General features: G+C 40.8%; 1 protein-coding gene across 1 annotated transcript; it reads right to left on the bottom strand.

The window, feature by feature from the left end:
- mapkapk5 (MAPK activated protein kinase 5) lies at window positions 1-12,292 on the bottom strand. Its single transcript, XM_085786430.1, has 14 exons — window positions 11,298-12,292; window positions 9,624-9,697; window positions 5,927-6,002; window positions 4,946-5,043; window positions 4,660-4,768; window positions 4,176-4,265; window positions 3,698-3,793; window positions 3,503-3,583; window positions 3,228-3,415; window positions 2,861-2,981; window positions 2,582-2,712; window positions 2,246-2,361; window positions 1,136-1,240; window positions 1-591 (listed from the first exon to the last, which is right to left on the bottom strand). Exons 1-14 carry the CDS (start codon window positions 11,331-11,333, stop codon window positions 497-499), a joined length of 1,416 nt encoding a protein of 471 aa, XP_085642556.1. The 5' UTR covers window positions 11,334-12,292; the 3' UTR covers window positions 1-496.
- Window positions 12,293-13,411: the final 1,119 nt, after the last annotated feature.

Here is a 13,411-nt window from a genome sequence, read left to right as displayed (position 1 = left end):
TCGTGAACAACCTCTCTTTAGTTTTGAGCCCACAGCCAGGCTACAGGTTAAGTATAAAATAATGGAACTCTTTGTTTCAATAAATAAAATTCTTAGGATGGTTAAAGGAAAATAAAATAGAATAAAATGAAATAACTGGGATAAAACAACATGACATCTTGGACAAGCAGCTAATAAAAATTCCCTCCCAGAAAATAATTTCTTTCACTGATTTTTCTTTTATCTTTTGTCTTCTTTTTGTTTGCAAAAATGAAAATATAGTTTTTTTTTCAATGTTCTTTGCCAGTGTCCATTTAAAAAAAAACATTGTAGTACCAATGAGTCCTTTTTGAAATATATCTACAGCTGTACAATAGGTCTTGCAAGTGGATTCATGAAAAAAAAAAAAAAAAAAATTGCGCATCATCATTTTTACATAAAAAAGCGTCTTTACAGATATGGGTTAAAAAGGGTCATAATAAACAATATAAAAAGAAGATAGAAAAAACAGCGTTTGCTAATGAGATTCTTGGAGATTCGTCTTTTCTTCAATGGCCTGTTTCACTATTTCAGCCAACTTCAAGCGGTCAACTTTATCTGAGAAGGCTCGCCCTGCAATGAAAAAGCTGGTGGTTAAGGACCTAGTAACAGTAAACAAACATTTATACCAATGCATCAACGATTGGTGCCTTCAGAAGTTAAAGGAAGTCCAGGCTGTTGATAACTCATCTGTCTCTTTGTCTTACGAGATGGTAACTTTGGATTTTTAGCCAAAGATCCCAACAGATGTTTGGCATTTCTGCTTGAAAAATGAATAAATATTGGTGGCTGATTAATTTTCTGGTGGAAATAAATCTTTAATTGACCAGTTGTTACAGCTCTACTGATCATCTATCATCCTTGTTGGGAAATGAAACAAAAAGGCCAGAGAATGTGGGGAGTCACCGCAAATTAATACATATGAGGAAACAGAAAAATATTCACAATAATAGTACAATAATATCACAACGATGATGTCAGACAGAGTGCAGATATGTTTTTCCTGTGTGCCAAATGTGGAGAAACAGCTGCTTTGGTTTTAGTTGTTTCATGAGAGACAATAAAGAAAAGTTAAGAAGGCCTTTGCCAGATAAGGATGATATGAAATGTTACTGACCGTCCCAGTTGAGCCCCTGCAGGCCTTCTCGCAGCAGCTTACAGTCTCTGTTGAACCTCCAGGCTTCATACATCACCTCATTCAGCTTCTCGTCCTCGTTCTCTCCTGGACAGACAGACATATTCACCTCAGAAGCTGCTTCTATTTGCTTTGCCACAACAACACTGATCAAGCCTAGTTCTGTACCCACTGTAACATACAGTATATAGCTCATACAGCCTTATTAGGATTCCAGCAGTGTTTATTATTTATACTACCTTAGTAGATTCATAACTAATTAATCTCTAATGAATGTGTCAACATGTCGACAAAAGGTGTCGTGATCTGTAACAGCGGTGAAGTCCTCATTAAGTGCTGACTAACACGTATACTCAGCTTTAACGCATGACAGAAAAGATGAGACAGAGTGTTGGTCTGACTGTGCTTGTGGATACTTGAGGTGTAGTGCACTCCAGTAGCTGCTCGCTGAGAATCGCTGATGTGCTGAAAATCCATGCACATTAATTACGGTACATCCAGGTGTATATATGAAAACACATTAAAACACGGGTCTGGATCAATCATACTACAGCCAGCTCTGCAGCAGATAAAGACCACAGCAAAACTGCACACATAGATTTAATGTATTTCTTTAATCATTCATTAAAATATTAGAAAATCTAATGGTTATTGGGGGAGTTAATCCCCTTCCTGGCTCCCCTACTGACTCCCTCATAATTTAAATAGCGCCGTTTAAACATGGGTGACTATGTCAGCGTTTTAGGTGTCTTGCATAGCTGACTGAAAATTATTAATAGTCAGTCATCCCTTTCCAAAGCTTATATCTACAATGAGAGAAATACATATTAGTTTAACAGAAAAGAGCGAAAGGCAAGTCTACCAAAGACACGTGTCACTTCACTCATTAAGCGAGTGTTACTTCAGGGAGAAATGCAGTTGGGTTGGTCTTCTGTGGTGTTCTGCATTGCAGCAAACTGCTCCAGTCTACTCTGATATACACTAAGCATACAAAATATGCATATGAGGCTTGTAGTTATTCAGTATGATGCTGGTTGCACGTTTCAAGTGTAGTTTGTTCAAACATCTTTAAAAACGGGAGGTTTTACTGACCAGCTTGTGGTAGTATACACTGTGCAATGACATCTCGTAATTTTCCCAGCGCTACGTTGGAGTCTTCCCCTCCGTTCTCTGGGTCATGAATGAAGAAACCGTCACTGGGCTTGGGGCTGCAACATGGAGACCACAACACATTTCAGTCAATTTTTTGATATTTTATCCAAAAAAAAGTATATGAAGAGAATGAGATTTCAGTGACATTAGGCAGTGCAAAAATAATTTTAAGTGAAATGTGTCCATAGCTCAAAATACAGAAAATATTTTTCTAAATTTCCTGAAGCCTAAGATGAGAACAGATGATTAAAGAAGTTGCCATAAGAGCTAACATACCCTAGGAGTTTCCTCTTCCTGAGGATTGGGTTGTTGACAGAGTTTAGGGGCTTCAGGCTGACGTTGAGATCCTGAATTCTCATGTTTGCCAGCTGCTCTGCATGGGCCTGCTGGATACCTGCAACTACCGCCTGGGAGGTAAGAGGACAGACGGTAAGAAAAAGGAAGAAGCTAACATCGTGCCGCATGTTAGCCAAGTTCAGTAACTTCCTGCAGTGGCCTCTGCTGGTCAGTTCATTTGGGAATACAGGATGACTTGTATCTTCCCTTCCCACCCACCTTGTCCATCATCATCTGGGCAGAGGGCAGAACGTTGTCAAGCGCCTCAGTGCAGTTGAGCCAAGGGTGAGCCAAGACTCCCTCAATAGTCAGCCTCTCCTCTGGCTTCACCTTGAGCAGCCTGTGGCGAGTGGACGAGGAGGTGAGGAGAGGTAAATTATTGGAGACAGAAATGACAAATTGGTGAGAGTGACAGAGGGATGGGGAGGCAGATATGGGGAGAGAGAAGATAAGTGGTGATAGAAGAAATAATAGCATTTACGAATAAACTAGCCAGTTAAAAATGAAAGTGGAAACAACCCAATTTACAAACAGTGAGGGTTTCAGTGGAACGAAAAAGGAAAGAAAAAGAAAAAAAAACACTTACTTGCGTACAATGTCCTTGGCCATCTCAGAGATCTGGCTCCACTCATCTTCCGGGAAGTCAAAGCTGCCTGTCATGATTTTCTTCCTCATGTCCTTTGGGATGGTGCGACTGTGGTGCTTGGAGTAGAACGGGGGATAGCCGCACAACATCACGTAGATAATCACACCAAGAGACCACAAGTCACAGCTCTGGGGAAAGACAAGAGATATTTGTATTAGAAGAATAAAATTGAGGAACGTGGCTTGCAGCATCTGGCGTGAGGATGGACGCTTCACCTTGTTATAGGTATAAGGAGTGGGTGAGGTAGGTATTATTCCAGACTTTTCCTTCTGGTGTCTTCTTTGAGCCTCAAGAACCTGAACAGGAGTACAATTAAGACAGACAGCATGAATTCAGTTATTATGGATGTGTTTATGGTTGTTCCTGAACCATCAAGGCACAAACATGCTCCATGTGCTCTGCTTCTTTACCTGAGGTGCTACGTAATAAGGAGTGAACTGAGGGGTCATCAGGTCTCCTTGATCAATTTTGGCAAAGCCAAAGTCACACAACTTCACAGGTGCGTCCTGTGGAAAAGACAGAATCACAGAGTGAAAAGTGTGAATGTGGCGGAAGTGGAGAAACATATTCAAATGGATTCCTGTAAAACATTTCAGCTTGCTTACACCTCAGAGGTGTTGCTGAATTTATATGTATGATACATTTGGGATATCACTGTAGGTTCTGCCAGAGTAAGGATGCTTTTCAAGATCTATAACATCCTTGCATTGTCTCAATAAATAAAACTCTGGCTGCAGATTTAAAATGCAGCAAAGTCTCTATTCCCGTGTGTCATATACTGTATGTGGACAATTAGTGGCAGCAGTTGTGGTACTGGTACACTTTTAAAACTGCAGCATTCATGTCTATATTTCTTCCTTGAAACGCAGTGCAACTCCAGCTACTTACCAGAGAGTTATCCTTGAAGAGCAGGTTCTCTGGCTTCAGGTCGCGATGTGCAATATTTAGGGAGTGACAGTGTTCCAAGGCTTGACTAATCTACAGGAGGAGAAAAGAAAAAACGACTCTATATGTGTGTGTGTGTGTCAAAGCATTTTTAAATAGACCTGATTTGAGTGGGCATTTGTTCCTTTGACCATGTGTCTGGCTGCTAAACTGCTGCATGAGTTGCTTGATCTCAGCAGGGGGATGTTAATGACACAGAGAGGCTGTGAGACATGCAGCTACCCACAGGAAGAAAATGTCTCACACAGAGAAACTTGCAGACAGACGGGATCTTGACAGAATGTCAAGGACTGGGAACAAAGACTGCCGGACTGACCAGTATGAAATATTTAATGTACAAAAAGAAAATCACATTCACAGCACTGTCTGTGTCGACTTCTTGATGGGTCGGAGTGCGTTTACGTGCACGTGCGTGTCTTCACCATACCTGTTTAGTGACCTGGCTGGCCATCTTTTCAGTAAAGTGCCTGTGCTGACTGATTCTGTGGAACAGCTCACCACCCTCCATCATCTCCATAACTATCAGGAGCCTCGCTCTGTGGGAAAACAGAGGAAACAGTGAACAACAGGTTGGAAAGAAAGAAAGAAAGAAAGAAAGAAAGAAAGAAAGAAAGAAAGAAAGAAAGAAAGAAAGAAAGAAAGAAAGAAAGAAAGAAAGAAAGAAAGAAAGAAAGAAAGAAAGAAAGAAAGTTCTACAACCATCAGCTCTTTACCTTGGACTGGACTCATGTGGGAACTGGACACTATTGGCGTAAACCTCCAGGATTTGCACAATGTTTGGGTGGTTGGCACACATCATATGGAGACGCACCTGTGTGTGTAGAGTAATTCACTTCAATATGTTACAATTTCATCCCATCTTCCATACAGTCACTCTTGTTTGACGCAGGTGTTGAGTGTAAAATGAAATCCTTAACACGTCTACATGTTTAAACAGCAGCAAAGATGACAGAGGATTTAGTGTTTCTGAGGAACTCATCATTGTCTCCCCTGAATCCCAAGTACATGATTCAGAATACAACCAGAAATAAATAAAGGAAGGGAAATAAAACAAATTTGTGAACAAATCAATTTTGTTAGTGAAATTAAATACGGCTGGTGGTGTGAATCCTTGTTCCCTGTCACACTGATTAGAGCAGAGCCATTGTTAATATTACTCATAATGCTTGTGATTTTGCTACTGTGATAAGTCAAAGTGCTTGAGATGAAAAGGGCCAATCTTACCATGACACATACAGCAGATGTTGTCCTACACCCTCATTTGAAAAATTGATAGTGCCCAAAAATATATTGTTTAGCTGTAATAATCGGTGTCTTTTTGCACATTACTGACAGCTTTCCAAGCTCAGCAGAGAGAGCTTGTCTGAACCAAGTTTTTTGTTTTTACTTGTTTTGACTGCATGTCTCACTGCTTAACTGCTGTATAAGCTGCCTGATCAAAACAAAAGGCTGCTAATGACGAGCAGAGGCTGCAAGACAAACTGTTCACTGCGGGGAGACAATGTTATGGACAAAGACGCCCATTCAAACAGATAGAAGAGGAAGAAGCACAGGAGACAGACTGACGAGGACAAGAAAAAACAGGGATTAATAAAAACAGATAACAGGCAGGCAGACAGAGCACGGCATATTGATACGGCCTAGGGCAACAAACAACAGGCATTAATCACAGCTGCGACAGTGTTTCTTCTAACCTCATTTCTGGCCTTGGGGCGATCAATGAGGATCTTCAGGGCCAGACGTTCCTGAGTTGACTTCTTCACGCAAACTCTAAAAAAAAAAAAAGAGAGACAAAAACAAGAGACAAAAAACATGTGATTAAACATGATAACTCAATGTTAGTCACCAACATGATCATTTAAAGGGTTAGCCCGGTGGTTTCTGTGGCGTGGCAGATAATTATACTGTTACAGCCAGGCATTTGGCAGCATTCTTATGTACATACATGACAGAAAAACGTGATCAACATCAAAGTCCAGTCAGTTTTATTTATATGGCCCAGAACCACAAATTATCTGAGAGGACCAGGGGTGTCTAATAAAATGCCAGACAGTCTCCAGTCTTTATAAAACACAGCTGATGATGTCCATGTGCAACAATTAGTCCTCTAATCGGATCGAGGAGCTAAAGTCCTCTGTTTGGATACTCTGCCACCTTTGCCTTTGCTAACATAAAAATGCAGTTTGTTGCCTTTAAAAGAAGCTTTTTAGGATGATGAAGCTTGTTCCAACTCTTTCATTGAAGCCATATGATGTTTACACGGAGTGAAATATTGCTGCTGTTATGGCAGCATTGCCCCATCAAATGGGAATTTTCTGGTTGTGTTATGCATCATTTCATACACATTTCAATAGCCAGAAGATTTTGGTATTCATTTCTACCCACAGGCTAAAAAATAAACACAGAAAATGTTCCCATTTGAGAAGCCAGAACTTTTGTCTTTTGGTCTTTTTTCTGTTTGTTTATTTTCATATTATTTGTTTGGAGGCATATTGTTTTCAGGTTGCACACATCCAACATCTTGACCAAATGTCCTCAAATCTGTCAAATCTCTTCAAACATTCACTAAAACTAGAAAGAAAAATGAGCTCATTAGATTTTGGTGGTCAAAGGGCAGAGGTCACAGTGACCTCACAAAACATGGTTTTGGCCTTGTGAGCTCAACATCTCCAGAACTCCTTAGGAAATCCAATAAAATTGTCACAAAGTCCAATTGGACTCAAGGACAAAGTGATTAGACTGGTCAAAGGCCAAGATCACTCAGAAAACACTTTTTAGGCATCAGTCATAATAACTGCGTCTGTGGGGTAGTAATTCTGGTATTTAAATGTGTTTAATCTTCACTGTCAGTTTCTGTGAGCCTGAATCTTGTTTTACAGCTGATACACAGTCATGGTCCTCTTAAAGTAAGATGTGCTCTGAAAATTAAATGTATCCTAATATAAACAGAGACAAGACAGCAGCAGGCAATCTGGATTTCTGATCTCTATTATGGTAACATCACATTTTGTTATTGGAAACACAAATCATGTCTGCGTCCTCAGAACAAGTTAAACAAAAGAAACTCAGCAGTCTTTATATTTTTCATCATAACTAGGTTGAAATAAACTGGAAAATCCCTGGCAATGGTTTTCTTCAAACTAGCAGTAACAGTAAACAGTTAAACCAAAGACTCTGGGTATATATTGCATATTCTGAAATGCCTGTTAACTCCTCACCCACCTCCTCTAAGCAGCAAGGACTAAAATATTCACTTTAAACAGCAACCTCTGTCCCTTAAACTCAGATTACACTATTAAAGCATTACTGCGAAAAAACATTCTGCTTCGGCCAAAGTTCACTTCTCTGGAAGCAATACCAACTTAATGAATCACAGTTCAAGAGGAAGGGGGTTGGTACAGTTAAAGGCACGAATGTGTTGTGAGACAGAGGGAGGTGAGCATCGGAGTGAAGCAAGACAACAAAAAATGTTCATAATAGACTGAAGTCCCCATGAATCTCAGTGAAGGACAGAGTCAAAAAAATAAAGACAAAAAGGTGAGTAAGAGCTGTTTAAAAAGAAGAATGAGTACAGCACGAATCATGGAGTTAAAGAGTAAGTTGACACAGAGGACTGATGATTCAGTTTCTTAGCATTTGTGTCACTTGAGGCCAAAACTATACACATTAAGAAATAACAGGTTACTGCCTATCCAGACCTGGGATTTTTTTTTTTTTAAGTGCAGAACTGGCAGGAGAAATCAGTGGAAGACACCGCTACACTACACTGGAATCAGCAGGGCTGTCAGACTTGCAGAGAAGAAACAGCAGAAAGCACAAACAGACTTAGAAAACTGCTGGAGCAGAGACTGCGCCTCTCTCTGTACTATTTTGCAGTAACTGAATAAATCTCAAGACAAATAGAAGTTATTTATATGAAGAGATTATACCAGTAATAGCTGAGGCGAGGGAGGAGAATACTGATGCGCCCAGGCTGTGTTTAAAAAAGGAAGAAACAGATGCACTCTTCACTGGCAAATGTCAGAGTATGACAGATATTGCAAACAACGCTGACACTAACAGGTGTTGATTCAGCGTACGGCACAATACCGTTTTCAAGTCTAGTCAGTGACTACTTCTATGTGTTTCCCAGACCCACCACATAACTTCATGAAGTGCACAATGGTTTGAACGTAACGGAAGAAAACTGAAGGCCTTGCTGCTCATCGTGGGCATTTCAGAAATATGTGCTTTATTACTTCTCATTGGTTTGAGTGGAAAATACTGAGAAGAGAAGAATGCAGAGGGAAGTGCACAGATATTAAAGAAAAGTGCTGAGGTTTATCATTGATCCCTTGTGCATTCACAATCACAAGCATCCACTGTGTGCAGATTCTTAAAAGAGGGTTATAACATACAAAGCGTCGTCTGCAGCATGTGGACTAACACCTGCAAAATTCTGAGGAATTACACAAAAGACGACTTTCAAAAACAAACCGTGATACAACTACATGAGCTTGTGAGGGACAAAGGTTTTGTGCGGGATTCGCGGCGGCAGATGCTGCAATTACATGGATTGTGCCTCAGTCAACCGAGCCACCATCTCTTGTTGTGACACTGCTTCACACTAGTAGCTGGTCCTGTGTGTTAACAATCAGCTGACAAGAAGTGACAACCATCTAGCTCGCCTCTTCATGTTTTCAATATGTGTTAATGTGTCAAGCGTGAGGTCAAACTACAAGTTGTTGCAACTGTGAACATGATGCAATAAAACCACCGGGCAAGTAATAAGCAGCGAACGTGCACTGAGGTTCCTTGGCAGCAGAAACAAAGTTTGTCTATTCGACAACCCAGTTAGAAGATAATCTACATCTGACATCTCGCTTGAATCTTCCAGTTGGTGTGTGAAGAGTGCGGCTGTAACCGCATCTCAATGCTCTCAGCGGCGGCATTCGCAACAGTGGTTTAATTATGTGCTGCAAAGGCTGAGCAATAAATTAATATTTATCTGTCTTTAATCCTAGCATGGGATTTTAGAATATGCTGAGTCACAATACGCTATTTTCACATCTAAACAATCTAGCAATCTGAGTGATCCTGGCTCTCCTCTCACAGCTGAGCTTAACCAAGCATGGCAGATTTGGCCCTGCATGATTTCTGCAACCCTAAACAGAACTGGTCCGAAAAGACCTCCAAAAGGATTACCCATTTCCCCAACACATACCACGATGATGCCTCCTGTTATGCAATACTACTTGTGCTGATCCCGGTGTAATAAAAACATTTTGTTCTGCGTTCTGTCTATGTAACACAGCAACAGTTTATCAATCTGACGCAGCCCAAACACAGTTAACTCAGTAGAGAAGATAATATTTAGAGAGTGGAGAAAGGCAAACGCTCTCAAACACTTACCTGACAGGTCCACTGATGCCAGCTCCCAACTTCTGTGTCCAGTTTATGTTGTACTCATCCAGAATGGATGTCTCCTGGTGGGGTGGGGGGGTGGGGGGGGGGGGGGGGGAGAGAGAAACCAAACCAACGATATATCAAATGTTTGACAGAAAAAAAAGAAAAAAGGCAACATTTTGTGCAGAATGGGAAAGTTTAGCAAGTTTATGGTTCCCCGGGGCACAATTAACATCATAGTTTACGACATGTGACACAAGCAAACCATTTACTGCCACCCACACACATGAGAAAATCGACTTTTCATATGATTTTTAAACAACATTTATATGATATACACTTATATAGAGGGGTTCAGCAGACTCTACAGAAGAACGGAGTTATGTGCCTCCTCCCTGCCCCTTGTGTTAACACTGCCTGTTCTGTTATCACTTGTTTAGATTCACACCAGTAGGCTATAATCCTTAATGTAGATAATTATTGAGAAAAAAGCACAATTTGGCTGCAGCAACTCACGTATGTGTGGGTCAGCTTAGTTACTGCTGCCTATAAAAGGATTCAAACAAAATGGATGGGATGCTCTCCTGAAAGAAGGGAGCTGAAGATCTCAAATAAAGACTTTGGCAGGGTTTGTTTGAATACATTTTTGCTTGGTGAGGTATTTACTTTTAGACTGTTAAGAGATGCCGATTTCTGTTGAAGTTGCAAAACCTCAAACTTGAAATTAGATTATTGTTGAACTAGCCCTTTTTCGCCTTCACTAAGAATGTACTGGTCCTGGCCAGAACAGTGAGTTCAATCATGAGCCCCTGCCAACAGGTAGCATAGTGTCTGCTCCCTACTGCTTCCCTGTCAGTCCAATCTGCTCCTTGTAAACACAAAGAGGCTGGATGATATTTGGGATTCATGACTATTATGCAACGCAAGACTTAGCAGCCAGTATTTACTACACAACTGCCCACAGGCCAGTTCAATAAGCTTTGAAGCTTTGAGGGATCACACTTCCCTTCTTCATCCAGCAATGGTGGTGTTGGATAATGTGTCCGACAAAGTTGATTATAAACTATGACTATTAATTCAATGTTTTCCAATCCAGCTATGTGCATGTTCACATGAAAGAGACCATTTGTCTTTTTTTTTTATAATGATAACAGCCACAGTGGACACAGGAGAGTGTGTTCAAGTTTTCAAATACCCCTCCTCCTCTCCAAACTGTGAAAGCAGGGGCCAGGACCACTTGAGATCACATTTTACTGCTGACATAGATGCCCGGGCAGTGACACATGGATTGGAGCAGGCCAGGAACAAATCCCAGAGCCAGGGTGGGTGGAAAAGTTGCCAATTACTGACCATGACCCCGCTAGATAGACCCAAGTACCACATTAATGTTTATCATGGGTAGAACTTTCCATGACCCACTTTTCACCATTTTACACTGCTACACAAAAACTCAGTGGATGCCATGTCGAGTCTACTTGTCCATATTAAAGCAATCAGCAATTGAGATCACATTGACAGATACAGCAATCAGAACCAGAAACAATATTTGTAAAATAACAACTCTCTACAGTAAATGGACACTGCTTCACTTTCTTTCTTTTTTTTAAACGAAATGATATGGTTCCTCCTACTGCAAAAGGCTACATGGAAAGAGAGACATTTATTTTTTGTGAGAATTACCTTGATGAACTTGTCTGCGTTGTTATCCTCCGACATGGTGGCTTGCTCCCCGACAGATGAAGTCTGCCTCGCCAATCTCAGGACAAGTTGACAGTGAAAACAAAGCGTGCTTCCCCGACCTCTACACAAGTTTTTTTGGTCTTGCAACCTTGGGCTGGACCAAGGCTTTGTTATATTACCACTGATGACAACAAGACAAGGCCATTGGGGCAGAAATGACGCTCGGCAGCCCACCACCGATCAGCCACAGGACCTGATGAAGCCCACCACCACCAGCCGGTGCGATGTAACGCTGGATCGGACCAGCTCGGCTCACAACCTCGGGGTCCGACTCGCTCTTCCAGTCGTCTTAACTTCACTGTAGTGACCATGTAGAGCGCCAAACTCCGAGCAATGTGACCAGAAAAAGCCAGAGAGACAAGTCCAACGTGGACTAACTAGCCCACCACTTTTGGAGAGCCACCACCACCACCACCACCACCGAGCATGGGACAAGAAAGTGTGTATTTTTAGCCAGCGCAATGAGAGCAGTGCTCCGCTAACGCTGCGGACACACCGTGAAACCGGCTAAGTTGCTACTAGCAGGCGAGAGGGTTACACAACGAAATCACAATCTTTGACAACAAAAGATAAGATAAGAGCAGAGATATTGTATGGAAATCACCTCGACGACTTGGTCTGACACAACGAGCACACTGTGTTCCCAAAAGAAGCAAAGAGCAGCCAGTCTATTATGTCGTCGAGCAGCGGAGCCGAGCCTGGTTGTAATATGCGCTAGCAAACTAGCTCAGCTGGGTAAGTTTAGTTTACCAGCTCTGCTCCAAGCCACAGGCATTAACATCCTCACACAAATAATATACGACAACTACCGATGCTCGTGAGTAACAATAACACCATGTCAGACACGGGAAAGGGTTTATAAAGAGTGTTTTGAACGGTGACCGAGGAGAGGTGCGCATCTGTGGACTATTTTGCTAATCCCATAGCTTCTGGTCAGAGGGGATACAGTCGGCACTACGCAATAGTAGTCCGACTACACCGCCTGATTAAAATATAATTTACACTAAAGTAAATTCTGAAAAGAGATCGTTATATATTATTTATTATCGATACATGTATGCTTTTAAGGCGTGCACGGCAGCTGTGTTGAGGATATGTTTTATTCTTACACTGAACTGTTCATAATTTTGTTCAGATAAATCTGGAGTGGACAGAGTCCGCTGGGTCCTTATAAGGTCCTGGTTTTCAGATTCAAGGGGGTTAAAATAAACCTGGGACAAAAAAACACAGGACACACTTTACTCAGGATAATATCAATTTAACCGTAATGTCCTTAAAATTCAGTGGTCACCGGTTTTTTTTTTTTATTATTATTATTATCTCCCTCCCGGTGAATAGTAGGCTACTTGGACAACGTATCCCAACAGCCCTGCAGTAAACCTTGGTGGAAAATATTAAACAGAGTACTGACTGCTCTACTGCCTGCTGTACTTGAAATGCATTGTTGGGGTACTTGCGTTTCATCTGTTAATTGCATTTTATGCTGCGTTAAATCTGTGCTCCATTTTAATTCACAATGATCGCATGATCATTTGTCTATAAGATATTGTATTGTTTTTATCACAAAATGAAAATTGCAGTGTTGCGGGGGGGGGGGGCTTTTCTCAAATGAAAAAAAACAAACAAACAATGCATTCAAGGCTATTAGATAATTATCTAGAATGTCATAAAACAGTGAAAAGTTAAAGTTATTTAAACTATTTTTTACATTGCTGTTCTATTTAAACATACAATTCAAACCCATAAAATATTAAATAAACTATCAAATAGCCTACACAAAAAAACAACAACACATTGTTGCAGGTTAAACCTTTGCTGATTGAACATGGGGCCCAATGGCCCACATATGTGGACAAAAGGAGGACAAAATATTGTTGAGAACATGTAATTACACTTTAATCATGGACAATAACACAACAATTAGACAATAACAATTCATAGCTATATCATTACAATTAATTAATCTCCTTTTGATAGTCATTTATTTATTATCATTGTCTTTATTGGCTGCTCATCTTGGACTTGAACATGTAACAATATTTCCATGTACAGAG

Source organism: Trachurus japonicus, chromosome 9 (assembly GCF_045865225.1).
Source record: "Trachurus japonicus isolate A0001 chromosome 9, Traja_1.0".
Taxonomy (NCBI): Eukaryota; Metazoa; Chordata; class Actinopteri; order Carangiformes; family Carangidae; genus Trachurus; species Trachurus japonicus.
Note: the sequence above shows the minus strand (reverse complement) of the source record. Positions and strands in the feature narration are given on the sequence as shown.